The sequence below is a fragment of the Lineus longissimus genome, chromosome 8, assembly GCF_910592395.1.
Source record: "Lineus longissimus chromosome 8, tnLinLong1.2, whole genome shotgun sequence".
NCBI lineage: Eukaryota > Metazoa > Nemertea > Pilidiophora > Heteronemertea > Lineidae > Lineus > Lineus longissimus.
Genome location: NC_088315.1, coordinates 5,407,464 through 5,430,972, shown reverse-complemented (window position 1 = coordinate 5,430,972; position 23,509 = coordinate 5,407,464). Strand labels below are relative to the sequence as shown.

The 23,509-nt window shown below is 39.2% G+C and overlaps 2 protein-coding genes across 6 annotated transcripts in view; one reads left to right on the top strand and one right to left on the bottom strand.

Annotated features, from left to right (window-relative positions):
* The window catches only part of LOC135492069 (adenosine deaminase 2-like), a 60,076-nt gene that overhangs the window by 6,010 nt on the left and 30,557 nt on the right, over positions 1-23,509 (top strand). The window lies entirely within an intron of this gene.
* Positions 1-23,509, bottom strand: part of LOC135492070 (FMRFamide receptor-like) — a 41,745-nt gene that overhangs the window by 1,766 nt on the left and 16,470 nt on the right. For 3 of the 4 annotated variants that reach the window (XM_064778213.1, XM_064778215.1, XM_064778217.1), the window contains 2 exons: positions 10,759-11,818; positions 2,447-2,554 (listed from right to left, as the gene is read on the bottom strand). In XM_064778213.1, coding sequence (XP_064634283.1) covers positions 2,447-2,554; positions 10,759-11,818 — 1,168 coding nt within the window. Of the gene's footprint in view, positions 1-2; positions 1,605-2,446; positions 2,555-10,758; positions 11,819-23,509 lie in introns of those variants that run through there. The other variant, XM_064778216.1, reaches the window with a different exon arrangement.

The following is a 23,509-nucleotide window of genomic DNA, read 5'->3' as shown; positions in this document are numbered from 1 at the left end:
GATAAAGAAGTAAGAATTAGTCAGCAAGAATTCACAAAATCATGTGTGGTGTGTGTGTGGGGGGGGGGGGGCATTTGCCCAGCTTCAGCTGAAGACTTATGTTACAGTACTGGTGAGTTGTTTCATTTTACCAAGAGCAGAATGTGTGCCTGTGTTGGTGTATTTGAATACAGGTAAGTTGTACCAGAAGGTAGGGAATGCTACTTAAGACCAGGACTGTAAACTGAACCTTGTACCATGTTGGTTCAGGTACTGATGTGAACATTATTTGATATTTGTAGTGCAAAAGCCGATGCGCAATGCAAAGCCGCCAATCTTTGCATTCTGTCTGACTGACCACTGCGGCTATCATCAAGGCCATCAATTCCTCTGAGAGACTCCACCATTTGTGACACTGGGGCTCTGTGCATGTAAGTCTGATATGGACAGGAAGGAGCGACATTGACTCAACAAGTGGCTCAGCCCAAGAAAGTGTTGATACCATGCAGCTTTTTTAGTATGAGACTGTAACAGTAGATAACTCATTCTAGTCCTTGGTATTAAGTCTCTTGATAGATGAAGAGGTGAGATTGCTGCGACTTGCAATGCAAATTAAACCCAGCAATTGTTGGTTTTACCTGCAAATGAGCAATCTTTTTATTACTCTTCTCGGAAATATTTTTCACAGGTTTGTAGGTTGCTTCAGGGTCGGCAAGCTCATTTCATTGGTTTCTTAGTCGCAAGAAACGGACACATCTACCAAACAGCCTCAGTGTCATTTGCGGTTCATTTGGTGTCGTGTCTCACCGTATCTGACCACTTAATGGACAGAAACCTCTTGGCTATCCTTAAATTAGCATGGGTTATCTGTTGTGTGAGCAAGCTCAACCCATCAGGTTTCTTTGACTCAAGAAACTGACATCGCTCGATAGTCGTTCATAAGCTGCTTAGCCGGAAATGATACCAACTTAAAGGGAGAGTGCCTGGAAAGTGATTGCTAATTCTTGATGGCTGTTGAAAGTCCTTTGACATGCTAGAAGTGGTTGTGGTATCCACAAGCAAAATTTGCACCACAGAAATTTGCATATGTCAAAATGCAAATTGCATAATTTGCTGGGATACTCTATTTGCAGGGGTGGATCCAGGAAGAGAGAGTGCCTTGGAAAAGAGGAGTTTTTAAGTCTGTTTCCCAAAATTCATGGTCGAAATCTAAGAATTGTCTATATAAAATGGGGATGCCACATCCCTGGTTCCACAACTTTACATCTCAAAAAGGCAGAGTTACCACCAGATGGGAGAGAACTAACCCACCCCGCCTCCGCAATCAAAGCCTTGCAAGAAAGGGTCAACATCCCATCACAACTTTCTCCACCACCCTTAAGTTAATTTTTGGTTGAATGGGCCAACATGATTGCTACAGAATAGCCTGATCAGCCACCAAATAAACGCATCATGACCAGACATATTGAAAATATCGAAGTTCGTGTGGTGGTATGGTAGATAATGATTGCGTTAATGTGAACTCATCGCAGCGAAATCAGCCGGCAATACCTTGGCCACATCGTGGATCTGTTCGTGGTCTGCCCGAGGTCAAATTGCCAGTCCTGAGTGGTCGATGATCACATCTGGGGATAAACGTCACAGCGATTAATGGCGATGGTCAGGAATTGAGCGCTCTCCGTTAATGAGGCACTGGTGATAGTCTGTTCTGAGGAAATGATCCGATTCTAACTATTTGTAGTGAGGATGAGTAGAGCGCTGGAACATGTTCTGCTTTTGAGACAGGGAATTAGTTACTTGTGCTGAATGAGGCATTTGTAGACGAGGAAGTTGGGGTGGTCCCAAGGCGGCAAATGTTGCCCGATATAGTTTCAGTTCTTACTTATTTTTTAAAAGGTTTCATTGATCTGGAGAGTGGGACTAAAAAGAGAAAACCTTTTTTCAACTTCCCGTGTTAAAACTTTACATTTATTGATTTCTTCATCAAGTCTTAAGTGCCTTAGTGAGAAATAGTGAGTTCCTGTCTAGCCAGTCTGCTTCCATGGATGTTTTATTGATTTGGGGTAAAAATCTTGAGTCACTTAATTTTGCTGTTGCCACAGTCTGAAGAAGAAGCTATTGATCATAGTTTGCAACCACTGAAAAAGTTGGGGAACAATGAGGCTGATGACAGCTGTAGAAAGTAGATTTTGATAGTAATTTGTTTTGTTGGTTTAGTTGTTAGCAGAACACTCAAGTGTCGTCGTTTAGGCTTCTGCAGTGCCTGGCTGTTCAGAGCTCCGCTATCTGGGCATGCTTACCATGATTTGACGACCCCCTCTGAGGTTTAACACATCAAGGCTCAGAGGTTGCCTTAAAGTCAGAAAAGGCGATGAATTTGGGGCCTATGCTGGTAAAAAAGGTGGAGGTCAGACTTCAGTGATGGATTGAGAAGTGTAAAGGGGGCCTGGTGGGTTTAATGACTTACGTAACCATTCTGTCCTTCTGCTCTGCTGAAACTATTGTAGTTACCGGATTTGCTTCGGTGGGTGTCCGGGAGTGTTTCTGCCTCAGTTTGGAAAGAAGTTTCGGTATTCTGAAAGATAAAAAGTTAAAAAATGTCAGTTGTTTTTTCTTTGGAAATTCACAATTTGTGTGTTGTGCTCTTTCGTTCTTGTTTCGGAAAGTTTTTCAGTGCACCATGCTGGGAAGAGGCTGGAGTACTTGATGCGCATCATGGTAGAATTTCTTGCCTCAAAATTAAGAAAATAAAGTACGGTTAAGAACGTATCAAGTAAATTCTTGTAGTGGCCTTATCTTACTCAGCAGTGCATCTCAATTGATTCACCATAAATTCAAGGAAAGTTTGACGAATCATTTCAAAGATTGTTGATGCTCAAATGTCATTGATCAGTTATTCTACAACGATTTCTGTCGCATTCAACAACACTGATCTCCCCATTTACTCTAGATCTGCAGGCTGACAGTTACCAACTCTGAGTGGGAACCATCGAATTGCTAGATTTACTGCATGGAAAATTAACTGTGACAGTTCCAAATTCTGTAAAAAAGGGGTAATTGATTACCATACATGGAGTGACTACTCCGCAGTTACTCTTGAACGGAATGCAATTTAGAACCTTGATTTACGGAGATATCCATTTACATGAGAATTGCAGGTGATCCTTGAAAATCAGCGGCCGTGGGTGTAGCCTTGAGCCAAGTTTTTTTGACTTGACAGAAGGAGTTGAGCTGTCAAAGTCAATTTGGATCCGATTGGTTTCTAGGATTCTTTTCTTTTTGGTGGTTATTTGGAGCAAAATTCAATTAGGCCGATGATTGAGAGAAGTTTTAACCATTTCTGTTTTAAGCATAGCACAGTCGAGCAATTTAGGTTCCAGCGTGCAAATCCAAATATTGTAAACATTTTGATAAATTCTTCCCATGTAATGAATGAATTGTTTACTGATTTGTGTCTCTTATTGACCTAGCAGATGGACAGCATGTAATGTTCACTAACCATGTACTTTACAGCAGGAGAAACAGTGTTTAAATGGTCTCTATAATGTAGGACTGATTTTTAACCAAGAAAAATCTCCTCAGGCAACCAGGAACAAAAGGTGCACTCTGGCACCTGATGTGCAGGACAGTTATATAAAGGGAAAGGTGTGCATAAAAATGCCACAAGAAAATGCGATAGTTATATAGCTGTAAGCAAGTTATACATAAATAATGAGACACTCCCCTTTAGATCTTTTCCAATGCAACTTTTTTGCAATGTTATTTGTAATGATTACAGAGATTTGCCCCGAGTATTTGTTAACCATCCCAAAAAAGCAAAGATGTGTTAAATATTGTATATTGGTTGGGATTTATAACATATAGCCTTGGGTGGAACTGTTAGCCAAAGTGTCTTTTGGCTATAGGTAGAAAACAATGCAGTAACTGTGTATTCACTTGCTTTAATTGTAAAACCTTTGTTTTCAGAATTGTTCCACACAGTCGAAACTCAAAGATCAATTTCACGAAAGTGACTGATCTTTTTCATAACTGACAAAATCTTTGCACCCAAGACTCATCATCCTGAAAGATTAACTCACATGGCAGAGCACATGAATGCTTTAGGTCCAAATGATGGCAATTGGATCAAAGTGATGGGGTATTTTGTCCTTTCAACTTCATCTTCTGACATAATGGCCATGATTTTGCTGATTATCATGTCTGTTCTGGCCGTCCGCAAGTGGACTTAATTCATCCCTCCCGAACATTATTGTGTTAGTCTGCCAATCAAAGGCGAAGGACTTAGAGATTAATGGTGATATTCAGGGATATATCGCCCTTATTGTCCCATCCTGCGCTATTTATCTAAGTGTTGGTGCTGATCCAGCGAGCAATTAAGAGCCGAGATTGGATATACAAGGGCGTACAATCTACATGAATGGCGTGGTGATGGATAAATGGACATCTGATGTAGTGATTGGTTCAGGGCTTTCAAAGAATAATTGTTGGTATGGAACGATAGGTGACTCTCATTATTTGACCAGAGCTTGTCAAGGCTGTGAACCAACTGGCAACTCTTACCTAAATGAACTCATTGCGTGCCTATAAACCCAATCCAACCCAACTGCCGCGATCGGAAGCTTTGGGAAGCTTTGGAAAAGGTGCTAAATAAAAGCTTGATTTAAACCCAATCCAACCCAACTGCCGCGATCGGAAGCTTTGGGAAGCTTTGGGAAAGGTGCTAAATAAAAGCTTGATTTAAACCCAATCCAACCCAACTGCCGCGATCGGAAGCTTTGGGAAGCTTTGGGAAAGGTGCTAAATAAAAGCTTGATTTGATTCATTCATTAATATTGATATGACATGTATGAAGATCTGTATGATTCCTCTGGCAGCTGTCTGAAAGATAAGCCAACGTGCTGTATTAAAACAAATTTGATTCATTCATTCATACCAAGTAATCCATACTTGTTGATAGGATTCCTCTGGCATCTGTCGATGAATGGTTGCTGCACAGGGTCCGAGGTGATATTTGGTGATGATATCTGTCATTCTGTATCATTGCCTGACATGTCCTGGTGAAGACTGGCAGATATGGGAAGTAGAAACTGCTTCCTCACAATGAGTTGGAATCACAGGCACATGAAGATTTGAAACTCAAGCCCAACTGACAATGCTCATCAACTACAGGCACATGAAGATGTAAACTCAAACCAAACTGTCTATTGCCAGTAGGGCTGGCATTTAGATCTTCATGTGCCTGTGTAACCTGGCAACTTGAAGCCAACAAACAGCTCTCATTTATAGGGTGAGATGCTAGGATAAAGATCACTTGATTTCAAAGAATTGTGTGTCGAGATAGACCTAAAGAGCTGAAAATATTGGTTTAATATAATGAATTTTGCTTGTTTATGGGATCAGATAAGCTATAAACATTGTTTTCCTACTTAATCTCGCAGATTGCTGCCAATGGGATTGAAATAAATTTCTGAAAGTGAAGGATTATTTACATTGGGGAAATTTCATGGATCTGATTAAGTTTCTTGTCAACTTTAGGGATGCTTTACTGGTCAGAATCAATATTCAGTATTTTGGTTTGGCTTAGCGTGTTACTAGTCTGTTTTGTCAAATCCCCATTGTGAGATATGTGCGCAACATGGGAAATCTAAAGGATGGTTCTGGATTGAAGGCTGTTTTTCTGTGGCAAATCTCTATCTCTTTAAAAATAAAGACTTGGACTGTTCTCAATCTTATCACAGTGTTCCTTATTTCAATAGTTGTGATGGTAGTGGATTGCCATCCTATCAGTGTTGGCAATGTGGTTAAGCAAAGCAAAGATTTGCCTAGAGTTGGTGGGGAAACAGTAGATCCTCGCCAAACTGACTCTTCCCCAATACTCGTAAAGTTAGCTTTACCCCAGCCCTGCCTCATAAGTGGTAATTGCCGACTGACCTTTCTGCTGTTCCACTGGACTCGGTTGTGATCAGAGAAGATTACCTTAGCTAAATAATCATGAAACCAATCAGAGGCACTATCGACCGGAACATTGAGGCCGTCTCTACCGCCTGCACTCGCCTTATAAATCCGACATATTTACTCAAGACCCGCATCAAAGATGAAAGCGAATGCCACCAAACTCTGGTAAAGCAACGAGATGAAGTTGCATTTATTTTGATGTTTACTCAATAGATAGGGTCCGTGATTATGGACGATATTGCGTGATGTTGGCTGATTCTTCTTTATATTCTTGGCGATCATGAACGGCTTCAAGGGTGATTGACAAAGCTGGCCAAATGATCACAATCCATCTAGTGGGTTTGAGTGTTGAGGAGTGTTGGTTGACTACTATCATTAACAGATCACTCGCTATCAGTTTCTGCTATTAGTATTATGCATATGGAGTTTTCAAGTTAGAAACATCATCTTCAGCATCTTCATGGCATCTTGTCACCAAGTTGCCTCAGATTTCGTTTCACTCTTATCATCCTCCCATAGTAGGCCTTTTGATCTTTTCTTAAATTCACTCACACCAAGATTAATTGAGTGTGTTTAAGAAACAATTCAAAGGCCTTAATGAGGCAGGATCCAGTGGCATCACTCCGCCCTCCTCTGAAAGAAATTAGAATACTCAATTCTTTCATTGCTTTGAAGGCAACCTGTCCGCAATAAAGGTCCTCTGAAGAAACCATCATGAATTCATAGTATAGTGACCAGTTCTTGTAACGGAAATTGCTGTCCGAGACGATGACCGTGCGGATACAGCCCTGTCACTAATTGGCGAGAATATCGGCGATGAATACATAACCATTGGAGACAATGTAAGCCTCAGTCTGTTTGCTGGTAATTGTTGCCGATCAAGCTTCCTTCGTCAGTTTTTTCCCTGGTCTATTATTATATATATGGGTATTTTCTTTCCGGGGAAAATGAACCCAGGGTGATTATTTTAAGGCAGTAATTTCTTTTACAGGGCTGCCCATATGTCATTTTGCCAATTGTGATAGATGTACCTCGATGGGTAATATCGGGTTGCAGTGGATACATCAGATCAGTCTGTCTGAGTTCTTCTTTTCCAACCTGAATATGACTACTGTATGTTGTTGATTTCAGTACTCTTGGCCAGTCATCTAGAATGGGGGACCATATCTGCATGGCAACTTCATGTTGATATGATTACATATCTTGACAATTCCCATGATAAGATATTGTAGCCTTGAAATAATAAAAAAGTTACAAATCGATTTCCTGGCCAGTTTATCTTGATAGCCAGCACCACCCAAGTGTCCAGTTCCTCACCCATATTCCTGCCCGAAACAATTAGCGACTGGCAGGATACTGTTGGGAATTGGGGATTGAGTGACATGAATAGTCAAATGCTGGTTACAGTTGTTGACAAGGAATGTCGCAAGTTTGGCATGTTATTAAAAAGAACAATGACCGACAGTGGAGACACTGTCAGGAATTTTGGATTAAGTGGAGAGATCATGAATAGTCGATTGATGACCATTTGAGCAAGGGAAATATCAACTTTAGCGAGATATCAGAATGGTGTCTCGAGGGGCCTGTTCATTCTACTGAACACTCTGCTGTCTACCCTACCTTCCAAGCTGGCATTATCTACGATTGGATCATAGCAAGCCGCTTGTGGACTTGACGCCAGAAAATTGGATTTCGTTGGCAGAGGCTATGAGATCTAAAGCTGTCTTGTGGGCCTGGGTCATTGGTTCCAGTATTCCCAATTCCAATTGTACTCAAAGCTAAGGATGGTGGTAAACTTCTTTTGGCTTTGAGTACAAAATGCCCTCCTGAGCTCTGACATATCGGTCACAAGAAGTGGTAACATAGGCTTCAAAGTGAATTGGCGTTGTGTAGTTTAACAGATTGGAATCTTTAATGAAGCGGTAGGAGTCATAACATCATAAGACCATAAAATTTAGTAAAATTACACTTATGAAATCATCTCTTTTGGTCCATAGCAAAACGTTCAAGGTTTTTCTTTGTGACATATCAGACTTATCATGACCTGTGGATAGAATACTAATCTGTGGACAATGACAAACCCACAAACATCACAAGCAATATGCTTGGCACTTGACTTACCAGCAAAGTGTCGCACAACGAATATTTCCGTGTTTACATTATGTCACGATGTGAATTCCTCTCAGGGATGCCTTCTGATAGCATTACCATAGTTTACCAACTTGGTTAATTTGATTGCGATATTGGGTGACAGCTGGATGCTGTGGTCTGATAAGGTCACAACTCAAAGGTCTTCTTATTTCTCAACGGATGATCTTGATTTCGGAACAAATGATGTCAAAAGAAGGCGAGGCTGTTATGAATAACAAACCATGGCTGGATTAGAAGTTAACATCAATTATTATGGCCCTCATGCCCCAAACAGTTGGTGTTTCCTTATGTTGGTTCTTCCCTTTTGGAGAGTAGTTTCACTATGTCTAAAGAGTTAAAGAGAATCCAAAGCTTTTATCGTACTTGCTTCGAGTGAATAAGTTGATATCATTTAATATTACCTCCAACCTTTGATGGATCTCACAAGATGACAAGTCCACAATCACATTTTTTATTGTTTACTCGTAACCCAACGATTTTCTATTCGATTCCTTATTCTCTGAGGAACCTTAATGAAGTATTGGGCCGTTTGTCAACAGGCAAAGGGCATCGAGCAATATAATTGAACGACTTCCATATTGGAGAGCAGGAGAAGGTTAGCAAGATTAATGAAGCGGGTCCCAACGGGCCAATGTTAGTTGTGAACCAAGCTTTCAGAGTGATCAGTTTGCTCAAGTTAATGTGTGGTTAGTTGTTAATCCATTAAGGCGACTGTCCATAGACTCATCAGTCATTATATATTTCTTGGTTGTTTGAAACTACTTCCGTCCTGTCCAAAAGTCACCTTGTGTAATATTCATGAACACTTAATTTAGTTACCGGTACTGCCAGTCACAATTTTCAGACATGAATTTGAGCTTAATGATCACAATTTATGGACATCATGGTGGGAAGCTTCAAGGGGAATTCACACACCAACATCAACGATTCAGTCTACTTTTTACATTTTCTCGGGCGGTGAAAGTGAACTGTTTGATGTCTGAGTTTAATTCCTGATTGTCATATGCCAACATACTGCACAACAGTTTTGGTAAGAACAATGAGGTCAATTGTTTTTATTTCAAATCCCAGATCATGCCTAGGTTATTTGGCTCATGCAGGAAATTAAAAAGCCGTTGGCTACACATTTCAAAATTGATTTCAAACATTCCAAATGGCAATCTTGAAAGTGTCCCAAGAAAATTGCCACTCCAGATCCACTTCGCATCGCTATTCCCAACAGAATGACAATTTCCTCCATTTCTAATGGTGTTTATTTCCCAACTTCCTTCATTCTTTACGCAGTTGTGAACATGATTATCTCCTGTTACGCGAGAAAATTCCATGGATGATTTGGCCTTTCTACGATTTTTGTTTTCATCTGTTTATCAGTGTTTCCCACTTGGCAGATACATCTTCGGGGTCTATGGGACAGATTTCTTATTGATGACGTTTCTCATTTTGTCCTAGTTGGAAATACAGTGCACGATAAAGCTTTCATTCTGCCAATTTGCACTGATAGTGATATATTGTCGGTTTGCAGCTATCAATTTAGGAGATAGATGACACAGTAGTTGGAGTAGCGTATTGAGGTTATGTGAATTCAACATTTGGTCTCTAAAAGTTTGATAGGCTCTGTGTCCTCGGCGGTATTAAGTGCCCCACAATGAGATATTTGTGTTGCCACACCTTGGGATGATTATCACATGTGAATAAATTGTGGTCATCACAAGTGCTCGCAACTAGAATCCGTCATTGCTGCAACCTGTGATAAATATCAAACCAATTGATTACAACTTCATCCGCAAACAAGAAATCTTTTTGTCGTACATCACAGCACTAATCATTACAGGTTGCTATGACAAAACTACCCAGCCACAAACATGCCAAGCAAGGGAAGACACGGAAATCTTGTTGAGCAATTAATGCCAACATACTGGACAATTAAGAGTAACTTTCTGCAATTAAGTGTGTATTTACGCATACAACAAAGATTTAGTACAGTCCAGTTAAAGGTCAGGCTAAATGCATATTTAAACCTTGCTAGCACTTACTTTATGGAAAGTCCTACAAGAGTAGTAAAGATTAGGCCTGTTGGGGAATGCAACACAGTTTTAAGCAAAATGACAAGACAACAAACGGTGTCACTATCTAACAATAAGAGGACTGATGGTGATTAGTTGCAGTGCACGAAACAGCCCCCCCCCCCCCCCCCCCAACACTAGACCAAGAATTCTCAATCCTGGCTCCACCTTGCAGAGTCAGAACTGATTTGAAAATATTAGTGCAGAGATAAGTTTTCATTTTGTAATGAAAGATAAGTTGGTCATGTGGTGTCAAAGTAGCTAAACTGCTGTGTATGTTTCAAAACTGCCTCACCATCATTCCTTGGTAGTTAAAGCTACTAGTAATTTTGGTAGTGAGGACAAAATTAGTAGGTAACATTCATATGCCAGACATAGAATATCTTGTCCATGATCAAAATTCCTTCTGGTGAGACTGAATGTTCATGAGTTCATTCCAATGTCAGTATCAAAGTTATTTAGGTTAATAATCATCACAATCACCATTAGTCCTTACAGAAAGTTATATACACAAAACACACTGGGAAACAGAGGAAAACTAGCGCCATCTACTGGTGTCCTAGGGTGCTATAGGATACTGAGTGGTATCAGTGGTTGAGAAAGAACTCACTTTCCGTCCTGACATCCAGCGTCTCTCCGCTTTTCGCTCCTCCAACTTTTTCGCACAACACAGCAACAACATCTTAATTAAGTCTCGCCGGAACTTCTTCCCGAAGTAACAGTAGAAGAATATATTCGCCGAACAGTTCACGATGATTAAAAATTTACATATTGCGTTGAAATAGACGAACCCGAGGTCATCTTTTAGCTGCTGCTCGGAGGTTCGCGAGTAAATCAGATTTGAAATCAAGGCTGGAATCTGACAAAGCATGAACATGAAGATAACAGCAATCAGCATAATTGTCGTGGACTTTTCTTGCGAGTCTTTTGCCCCTATGACCTTACCCTGCCTACTTGACTGGATCACTGCCCGGATGAGAAAACTATTCAGTGTGGTTATTGTGACCAGAGGTATGACAAGTGCAATTGGGATGTATAGCCAATCATGAACTAACTTTTTGAAAATCTGAGTTGAGGAGAGAGGTGTTTTGCCCAACGTTGCAATTGTCATATTGGTGGAGGGTTGAAATGTTAATATGGTACAGTAGTCAAACCAGCGTGGTATGTTATAAATTGCGCACAAAATGAAAATTAGAAGTGTCATTTTCCACGCTCTCGATACGGTGCACAATTTATGTGACTGGAATGGATGGCAGATGTAGATGTAGCGGTCTATTGTGAATGCTACTGTCATATATATAGAGTAGATTTGAAAAGTGAGTCCGAGCGGCATCACGTAGGGTAAAACATATGCTGTGTAGGTCGTATGGATTTTTAATTGGCCGTCCACGTCAGGTGCGAGTGTCTCAACAGTGCTAATGACAGTTGTGACAAGGACCATGATGTCTGCTATGGCTAATCCCATCAAGTAAACGATCAACGACGACTCCCGACATCCCTTTGATAGCACAGCTATCGACATAGCGTTTCCGATTATTCCGATACCGCATGTTACGTAGGCAGCCACACCGAGGAGATAGTGTTGAAACCTGACTACTTGCTGGTAGCTTGCCAAATACGCCTCGTTGCCCATGTAGTCGGAGTCATTGTAATAATCGTAGGAGTAATTCCTGAAAAATACGAAATTTGGAAAGATTTTAAAAATCATGCAACTTGGACATTGATCTTCCTTGGCCAAAAGGTCCAGTGTTGGGCATAATGGTCAGTATGTTGACCGCGTCCCAGTATATATGGAACAGAGAAGAGAAAGAGATCAAAAGCAAAAAACTCGGAGAATGGAAACAGATTTATTTTTCAGCTGGAACTAAAATTATACTCGCTTGTCAAAATGTTTACCATTTGACAATAACACACGGACCACTCAGAAAATTTCATGTAACGGTAATTGTCTGCCTAAGTTCTAATGTTGTCCTCATAATCTGCAACTTCTGTTTATAAATCTTATTTTTTAACTGTCTGCTGCTTAGCAAATTATTGCATCCAAATTGGTTATCTGTCACTCTTGAAATGATTTGTCAGACAGGTAATGTGGTAATCGGAGAAAACTGAGAGAGAAAGTAGAATGAGAATTCATGAATTATTAAGTTCCCTGTAGAGTAGTCGGGCCATTTGTTGTGAAGAATTGCAGATTCCGTATTAGTGGTTATTTGCCTTGACTATTCCTACATGAAAGAACTGGGGAATCAGATTGGTATTTTTTGAGACGCAGGGATAGACTAAAATCACCCAGGATTTTCAGGATAGATTATGATATTTTAGCGGGATTGGGGAAAATTTAGAGGGACCCAAGAATTATGTAGGGTTTGAATAGGGGCTATTATATACTATTTTTATGACGCTGCGACAGATAGCCCCTACCCCACTCATGTCTCTCTCAGTTGCAACTCAGTTACTTACTATGTACATTGAAGAAAAATTACATATTGTCTGCAAGGATTACTCAAATAAAAGAATCTTCTTTGTCGGTGTCTAAATAGTGTTCATCAAACAAGTTTGATCGAAAGGCTGCCAATTGCCTGAAAGTTGCGAATATCAAACTTGGAGATCTGATTCAAAAATAGTGGAACTTGGAACCAAACTTTGTGAATTGTACGCCTACGAGCTATGTATGAAAGGAGCTGATTCAAAAAAAGTGTGGCTTTCCATACTCTGAAAAGCTACGTATGACAATTTTTTCTCCTATGGTGAATTGATAATGCACTATTGTCAACTGTTGGTAATTCATCTTCACTATCCTCAGACTTCAGAATCTGCAGCTGAGTAACACATAACTAAGCCGTCCATCCCTAATGGAGCTCTGTTGTGACTATGTTTTATTTGTGTTTAAAATCATGCTATTTTGCTGTGGGGCTACATCCGAGTTGCTCCCATGTAAAGGCTCCATTAGTGCCATTTAGTCTTGCACGCAATCAGTACAGGAATTTCTTTCTTCAGAGTTATTGCATTATGAAAAATGATGCTTCCATGAATGAGGGAATTTTCTATAAGTGATACTGTTCACTATAAGGAAAGTAGTCTCATATTGTAACGGGTAGCTGAAACATAGTTCTTGAAAATTTACGCCATGCCATTATAGAAAGCCCAAATCAGAAGTCGGCATCTTGCAAATTCAATAGGCTCTGCTTTTTAAACAGCTGACGTCTTCCTTATACATATTGCCAATGTTATTGGTTATTATCAGGGCAAAACCTAGATTCTACTTCTAACATGTCCAAGATCCTTGGTCATTCTCAGATTCATGACCTCAGATTCCACATCCAAGCCACTTGGATGTAGAATCTTCGGCTTTGAATCTGAGAATGACACTGTGGATAATGCATTCCCTGCAGATTTGATTTTACATTTGAAGACAATCAAAAAGAGAAAACCAAAATACTGAATTTCATAAAAAGCTCACCCATAGTCATAGTCATAGTCATAGTTGTATTCATAGGACGGAGTTTGCATGACTTGAGAAGATTTGCACTTCAAAAGATCCATCATATTTCTGACTCTAGTTTGGCGTTTTAACTAAATTCACAGAAAATGATTGTGTATGTTGATAGAAGTATAAACATATACTGCGAAAATCAAATTTGATAATATAACATATACTGTTATGTCATTTCTATCAGGATAGTGTTATGTCATTTTTTAGGTTATCTGTAGGCGTCACGTGACAGGTCAGACCGAAGTATGAAAGGAAATACTTTTTCCTATTTAAATAAAACTGAGGACACTGAGGTGTATTCCTGTTTCGCCTATTCCTGTTCCGCCTATTCCTGTTTCGCCTATTCCTGTTTCGCCTATTCAAATGTATTGCTAACCTCCCCACAGACGTAGGAATATGAACCGTCCCTTACTGACCGACCAAACCCGAGGAGAGCCACATATGTACGCATTGAAACAATACGTCAATGGAGAGAGGGACATAATGAGTTACGTTGATGCCATCAGTTACCTTGTCTGACATAATATCATGATATGTATTTTCCACCTTGTTTGACTTTATATGTGCTGTACCTACATGTATATTATGACATGGGTTTTACAGCTGATTTTGATCAAATAATTATGAGAATGTACAATATTATGTATTTTTATCAAAAACTCATGAATTCAGTTTTCATAAAATAAACGACTGCTTTACTCTACTTAATCGATTAGTTTTTACTGTGTGTCAGTATGGTCCTATGGTCCTATGGTCAAATAAGTCCCGGACTGTCCCCGCTTTCAAGGTGACTCTTTCAAAACGGTCATGGCATAACAAAGTTGATGGCATTTGATTAGTCAAATTGTCATCACATCGTTAACATCATCCAATTGTCCCCTCACATTTTCCCCATAAAATGGACATGCATCCCTAAGGTTCCCCGTGGGAGAGTCGATTTATTGTAGGGGTACTGGAAAGTAGGCGAAACAGGAATAGGCGAAACAGGAATAGGCGAAACAGGAATAGGCGAAACAGGAATTTTGTAGGCGAAACAGGAATAGGCGAAACAGGAATAGGCGAAACAGGCATAAACCAACATATCATATCCCTCAATATTTTTATTGAATAAACATTTTCCCTTTGTTCCCCATAACATGATTAACCCGGGTTGCTAGAACTTTGTTTCCCCACAGATCTTGTTTGACTGTCCTAACCAAGTTAGCATAACCTTGTTACTGAGGGATATCACAGTAAGGCAAGTATTAGGCTGAGGAGGGATCAAAGTCGATCAATGGTTGACCTGATTGACAAGTCAGGTTCAAAACCCATGTTGATACCTGTCATAGCTAGACAAAGTGAGGGTGTGCCAAATTTTCTGATGCTTATTTGGGAGACGTGGCACAGTAAATTGCAACAGGAGGTAGGGCCTATTATTGTTGTTTTGTCTTGGTCAGAAAATTCAAGACCATCCAAAAAAAACCCCTAATCCTTGTATATCCCAGTTTGGGTTCTTGTCCATCTTTCCATGCCTCAAGTATTAGCATGTATTCAGTTGAAGACATTGTGATTTTCTAGACTGGTTCGACATTTGAATTATGATAAAGAAAATGTCCTCTGTAGATCACGCCCATATGCCATTTTCCGGAGTTAATAATACGACCAAATAAAGTTGACCCTAGCAATCATGTGGTTGTGCCTAATAAGTTATGCTGGTCATTTTAGGTCAATTTACCAAAGTTGATAAAGGTTTGTGGCAGCAATGTGGCCATACCATTTAAGTGACTATGATCTAACTCATAATACCCTGGAGTCAGAGTCGCATATCATGACATTCAAAAGGATAATGTAAAAAGGGTAATAAAAACTGATATGGTAAAAGCTGTGTATAGCACTAATGTGCTCGGTGAAAGGAAATGGCCGCTGAGGAATGGTTGATATTTTGATACATGAGTCAACGTTAAAATCATATCATTTCTACTGTTTGTCTATCTAAATGTTCCTCAGAACAATATTTGCCAAACTCTTATGAATTATTCCCAAATTAGTTGACAGATATATGTCAGAGGAAGCTTCGTGGTGTCCCAAGGGATGTTATAATGATAATCCCCTTTCCTAGCCTATGAAACATTCAAAAGATCTTTGAGACATCAGGGTATTTGCCAGAGGACTGATCCATCAATCACGATTTGCTAGGAATTGAGAAGACAATCACTAAAGTGTCCGGCATCATCTATCCTCCCATATATTAAACAGGCCTTTGGATTGTTTCTGTTCAAAAATACAATCATGTGATCGTGGCCACCTCTGTTAGTAGGGCACCTTCTCTATTACGGGCACTGATTTTGGTCCCACAATGGTTTATTCCATTAAATATAACACTCTAATCAGGACAACTCGACACTAAGGACAGCATTCATCAGTCCCAAAAGGGACCTGTGATAGAGTGGTTCTATTGTATATGTGTTTTAGAACTGATCCAAAGATCTGCTTTTAAAGGATGCCATTATCTGATGACATGTCTGCGCATTTAAGCCCCCTTGTCTGAATATTGAAATTGTCCTGAGATCCTGATAAATCGGCACCAGTAGCAGTTGGCAAGGTTAGGGGACAGGTTGTATTGTTGTAGAGATTAAGCCCCTTCAAGTTTGATCATTGCCAATGGGCAAAACTATTTGTGTGGTGACCAAAACGAAGCTGTAATTCTGCTGTTCAGTAGGAGATGTGCCTTGCCGAGAGTTGGAAAGCTAAGCTTGACAGGGGACAGGAAAAATGTCACTATGAGCTTAAATGTCAATAGGTCCACCTATTTGGAAAGGCTAAATTTGATAGGGGATAGCTATTCTGGAAGAGATGTCACTTTTAATATCCTTGCCCAAGGGCCAGGTGATGATGTAAAATTACCTCTTGTTATTCCTTATTGAGCCACCAGCAAATATGATACCCCTTTAAACAGATCTTTATATCACAACAACTGTGAATGATGGATTATTAAGATCTGCTGGAGATCTGAAGACTATAGTTACTACACATTTCAGAGTAACAGAGCTCATTATCTTGTATTAATCATCCTGAAACACTCCTCCCCTTGCGTGTTACTTGGCTGTTACATTGAGCAAATAAGGCATCCAAGGATGTTGACTAATGGGGCAATGTTGGCTTGGACTTGGACCGGATTGAGGGATGTCCCAGGGGATTACCCTGCTGCTGCATTGCCTCAAAAAGCAATTTGCTTCAGCTCAAGGGATAATGACTTTTAATATCATTTAATTAGTGTTCTCTACTCCCATGAGCTGTGAATGAATTTCACCCTAAAAAATCCAATTTCCGGTGCACGGACATTCTCAGCAAATAATCAAGGGAGTATCTTTTCTATCTTCTATGATAGAGGAAGATGGATCACCCTTGTAAACAGCCGAATGTTTGCATAAAAATTAGTTTCTTAAAAATAAACATTTGATTTTCCCACTCCTGGTATTCTTCTTCAGGAAATCCTGCTGAACAGAACAGGTTCATCATCAGTTTCACAAGAGTGGGTCTAATCTTAACCTGCCGAATAACACAATCCTATTGGTTGTCACACCAAAACTGCAAGGGTGGAGCTAAAATCACACATATAATCGATAACATCAGCAATATCATCAAAATGACACTTTGTTCTCGTGCCCGTTCTCCGATCAAAACCTGAACCTCTCTAATATTGGCAGGATTCCAAACCAGCGGGGTCCCCACACCTCATCAATGATAAGATATCTATCTCATCTACACATCAGCTGTCTGTTTCCTTGGGAAATCTTGTACCTGCTTACATGTACTATTTCATTGATAGCTACGAATTGACAACTTGTATATGACCCTATCAGAAAAACCAATTTATAATCTAGTAATTTTCTGTGGAAATCTATACACCAACCCTGACGGCTCAATTCCTTTTGCCACGCATGCAATTTAATGTGTCTTTGGCAGCTGCTTAATGGAAAGTCAATAAATTTTAATCATTGGTTCGTGTGATGAGATAAACATCAGAAATAACTGACTGAAATTAATCTATTTTTGGGAATAACTTATTCCAATTTTACTGATACAACTTGCCTAGTAACGATTATAGATGATCATGTAAAACTGCTGGAGATACTGAAACTGCATGACGAAAGAGGAAAAAGCGTAGCTCTCTGTTATCCCTAATCATTTGTGAGTGACAGATTTGACAAATATTTGTCGGTACCAGTCTCTTTATCACAAGCAATTTATTTTTTCATATCAAGGTAAGATGAATTTACAATAAAAATGAAGAAGAGAAGTCCCATGTTGATTGATATTGACACACAATCCACGCATATTCTCATCACTGTCAACTTCCAGCCCATTCCACTCATTAGGAGAGCATGCACCGGCCAGCTTCAACTTTGCTCTAGAGAATCATTTCACCTGCCTTAGGCTTTAGGTTTCTTGATTGCCCTACATCTATGGCAAGCCGTCTGTCTAATAATTAAGAAAACGAGGTTTTATTGAAAAAAAACTGGTTTTCTTCTTAAAAAACTTAGTTTCATGGAAGAAAACCATGTTTTCTTCCATGAAACTAGGTTTTCTTGCAGTTGCATAAGTTGATTAAAAAAAACCTAGTTTTCTTGTTGAAAACACACTTTTCGGGAAGAAAACCATGTTTTCTTCTTTAAAAACTTAGTTTCATTGAAAAAAACATGGTTTTCTTCCATGAAACCAGGGTTTTTAAGAAGAAAACCAGGTTCTTTTCAAGAAAACTAGGTTTTATTAATTATTGGACGAACAGCTTGCCATATACATCCACTGTATCTTGGCTAATTGCGCGTCTGAGAAAGAAACTCACCAAAAGATCAGAAGATTCCTAATTGATATGAAAGACAAAGCCTGTTCGGATGAGTTATGTGGTAAGGTGATCAATCAGCCTGAGTAATCTCGATGGAAGCCCCAAATGTCAGAGGATTGCTTGGCAAAAAGTGGGTACTGGTGAAAAAGCAACACTAGATTGGCCAGATAAATCTCTTTTTTTCCCGCAATCATTGTTGATGACTTAGTATGTGGCCCTGTGTAAAGTTTTTATAAAACCTCGGACAGAGGACTGGGCTCTGATGAGTGATTAGGCCTTTGGTAGGAGGGTCTTTATATCCGTGCCAGAGGTTTCTTGACAGTGTGACCAATGCTGTGATGTTCTACAGTACTTATCATATTCATCATTGTCTTCTTCGTTTGTTCTTTGGCTGTACTAATTACAACAAAATTATCAAGATGATATTAAGAATGTCAAAAGCTTGGATTGTTTTATAACTTTTGAAGTATCATTTCAAGCATGTTCACTTTGTAATTGTAATTGTAATTGAACACCATTATTCCACTTTGGCGTAGCAATTAGAATATAACACCATCCAATGAATTTTTAAACAGGTAATTTGTTGGTTCTCAGTGATAGCTTCGGGAGACTTTCCTGAAGTCTCCTTAGTGTCAGGTTTCTCTTCAGATATATACAATAGTGTCATTATCATTTACATTATCATTGGGACAGCGAGACATGGATTCAATCGTCATGTCAATGCTAGCATATATGCATACAAATTAAATTTGTACAAGTTGTGTAAGTACAATGCCTCTGACTGTTGTTGTAGCTCTCGTTTGGAGGGCAAGACATAAAATTAGTTGAGTCTCTTCAGCTGGAGATGGATACATTCATAAGTATCATGTGATCACCTGGGGGAGGGTTCTAGAGTAATTTGTCATTACTTTGTCTTATTGGCACCTTGGGATAGATGGATGAATGAACTAGGGTGAACTACAAACATAACAATATCATGGAAAATACAGTAGCCAGGGCTGTCCAACTCTGATACCTGTTGGGGAGCCAAGTGGAAACAGGGTACCAGAAAACCGCCATATGAGAAATACTTTAAAGAAATCGATTTAGAAATGATGGTATTGGCTTTAGATGGAGTTTTCTAGAACAAACTCATCCAATATCTGGTGCGACTAAATCTTGCATTGGCAATCAACAAAAACCAATCGATTTGATCGAGTGGTATCATGTTAGCTTGTCTTAATCACTATCTGACATGTCTGTTCGAAAGAGAATTGATATATTGGTCAGTTTGGAGATTGGGACTGTTAAGTCCCCTTTGATCAACTGCTGTTCTTCTTTTTGCAAGGAGTTTCCTTTTGAGGAAATTCTTTCATCATTGGGAGGTCATTGGGAAGTTATTTTATCTTTTTTTGGGACTCCACTCTCGAAAGGCTCATCGCTGTGTTATGTCCATGAGCAAGGTATAGTTATACATGCTTTTCTCCACCCAGGAGTGAATGGAGTGTGATTGATGAGCCGATATTAGATAATAACAGTTTTGCTCATTTTGTCTCCATGAAAAAGTCATCAACATCAAAAGCCATTTTTCGCAAAAACAAAATATTATTAGCTCAAAATGGAAAGATTGTCGATCTTGCACCATATAAGTGCGGAAAAGTAAAGATTGCCTTTGACGAAGCTGGCATTGCTGACGGATCGATTATATCAGGTACCAAATGAAAGAGGAAATCAAAAGTAATAATGTTGTAGCTATACATATCTTTGAACATGACTGATTACTGTATACCTTATACATGTACATGTATTTGCAATTTGTGAAGTGCGCATTCTTACTTTTGAAAATCATAGTTATCAGGAAAATCTGCGAAAAATCAAATGCCTTCCAAAAATAAGGCACTTTATAGTATGAGCTAACAAGAAATATTGCTGAGTGTCATTCTCATAATTTCCGTTGAGTGGGCGGAAGTTGGGGTACTGAAGCAGGAATTAATAAAGACAGTGTAATCACAAGGAGGTTTCAGGTCAAAACATGTTTAATCGTGGACCATCGCAAGATGTGAGTCATTACATGTGATCCAGAAATATTACCCTATGGGTTCTCGTTTGGTAAGACGAAAGGTCAGTAATATGCCAGTGAGAAATTGTTTGTGGTTGAGGAAATTATGACGGGGAAACATTCTGCTTGTGTATGTATATTCGGCATGGTTGCCAAAGGTTTAAGGATGTTTCCATGGAAGCACAATATTTTACATACTGAACTGCTGGAGATTAATTATTGGTATGAGCTGCATGAAACTTTGGCTCTAACAAGAAAACTGCATCTTCGAGAGACTTTGTGTATGAAAGGGTTTAAGAGCACCACCGCATTGATAACCACGAGAGAGAGAGATGTTGGATCTCCATGCATAGTCTTGTTGCAAATGAGGTCGGGAGTCTACTTTGATAGTAGAATACATGTTTCCTGATGGATTAAGCATGCAAAGAATTTAGAACATGTTTGGCTCCATGACAATCGTTTGCATTTCACTTATTAGAATACCAGACGCTGGTTAGACTTTCTAATTAGGCTGGATTGATATGATTTGATTAATATCTGGTTTCCATATTCATGTCACAGAGGAAATTCATTATCGACTGGTTGTAAAATTCGTTTAGGATTCGGCCGAAGTCCTGTCGTTTTGAGGTGAGCAAGGGTGCCTGGGCTTATTTCAATAAAGAAAGTACTATTTCATCAGAAATTCAGAAAACAGTGTCCCTGTTTCCAAACAGCAACACAACCTTTAACAAATTGTACTACATGTCACTTTTCAGATAGTTTCATACTTTGCTGAGTTTCTTTTCTTTTTAAAACTGAAAAATTCATGACGAAAATACCAATAAAGTCTCCCCTCATCAAAGGGAGTGATGGCTTTCAAAAAATCGGCAACGTTTTTCAACCAACTAAACAAATTATTAACTCAAATCTAATGAGATGAAATATTTCTTGGCCATTTTTAGGTTCACTAATCGAGGTAATTTCCAAAATCCACGAAACTTTGTCAGATTACAGTATCATTCATCCCTTGATGAATAGACAACTTTTCTCCCAAACAAAGAATTATAAAAATATATCCGGCAAACCTAATCAGAGTTTCAACAAAAATATTGCCAATTAGTGGCAGAAAATCTATAAAGGCATGAAAAAGTTTTTTCATATCGCTTTCAAGTCTTTGGTGTCATCCTTTGATGATTGAAGACATGGCTAATGCAGTGTCAAAAAAACGATTTAATACAGACCGCTTAAAAATGTCTGATTTATCTGGAAGAATGCCTTGTGGAGTTAAGTTACTTGAAGACAATTTATTTTTGGAAGAATTAGATAGAAAAAACCTGTCCAGTCGATAGATAGAGGAAGAAAATTGCTGGCTTTTGTTATCAAGCAAGATTGAGTTCGAAATGAAGCTGTGGAGTTGATAAGTCCTGTTGTAAAAATAATGGCATGCAGGTGTAAGGCAACTAGAGGGAGTGTGTGACTCAATTCTGTGCTTGATGTCACTATCACTGTCATCTTTCGATACTACATGTAAAATGAGGTAGACAGATAAAATCTTGCAATGTTTAGTCCACTTCATGATTGAACGGAATGATTTCTGGTGATTTCAGTAAGTCTGAAAACCAGTCAACTTGCCAAAATCAGACAATGCTTGACCAAGTTCGAGCAATTTGAAGCAAAATACTGTCACATTTTCCCATTCACTTAAAGGTTTTTCTGCGTACAGTCCTAATCATGAAATGGAGTGCAGTGGTCGATATTCAGACGAGTTGCTCATATAGAATAGATTGTGTCACTATATACAGCCGTATCACCGTCATTGAGGGGTCAGTAAACACTTGATATTGCACTTCTCAATTGGCAGTCGAAACAGCTATAGCATGTCCTTCATAAAGTACCCTATCAAGTCCCTTCATCACATCAGGTGCTCCCACGAGTATTAGCAACGTCATGACAGACTGCACTAACACTTGAGAGTGAAGGCCGAAGGCGTAACGGAGCAAACACTTGTAGGTCAAAATGTGTACACTTTAAAAAGAAGTGATGTTATTCAAAAAACTGCTATTAGGTGGGTCACAGTGATTATTTTTGTCTCTTTTGCCTGATTTTAATCGTTGAAATGATGTCAGCATCCAGGCCTACTTTGGAAATAACGCCATTTCATCAAATTATAGATTGTGGTTTGGATTAATACAGATAAAGATAAAGATGGTAAGCCTGACATGTTTGAATCATGGGGATGAATCTAGCTGCAAATTACCAAGTTCACATAGATCTGCCCACTAATGTGTCATTGCTCCCAGTAAGTTACATCTGTGTGGGCAGAACATTTGTCTGACAAGATGGTGGAAACAGATCCTCCCTGGCCTTTTGAAACACAAAAAATGACACTAATGTGGTGCCGCAAAGCTTTGGGCTTTCTGATACAAAAGTACTATGAATGGTCTGTTAGAGAAATGATCTGCATTGGTATCAGTGTCTGGCTGTCAGCCCAACCTGATGGAAAAAAGAGCTGCTCAAAGCACAATGTGGTGGTATCTGTTAACATGGTTTAAACAGAAAATAGTTTCATGTTTCGAATCAGTACCAATCAGGATGCAAATTTGTTGAAGTGCCAGTAACAGTTGCTCGTATCACGGAAGAAATAGTCATGAGAGTAACATGATTATTTGATCTGTCAGAAATGGTATGCAACAGAAGAATTCCATATTGAAAAATTCTTGTTAATCTGTATCATTCGTGTCTACTTTTGTTGTGATATTTTTTGTCATAGTCATACTATCCCTTGAAAGCACAGATGCTTGTGATTACTTGACATTTAATATAAGTCTACTTTTCACTTCTAAGATTTCTTAGTAGATACTGATAGTAGCTCATCCAAAGACTGTGGAAGTGGGGGTTTCACTAAACCAATTTCAGGTTGGAATCAGTTATTCTTTGGTTCAAACCTGCTGGCGGAAGCATTGCTTTAAAAACTATGACACAAGCTAACAACTTCCTCCAACTGAAGAGCACTCAAAGCAGTTTTAATC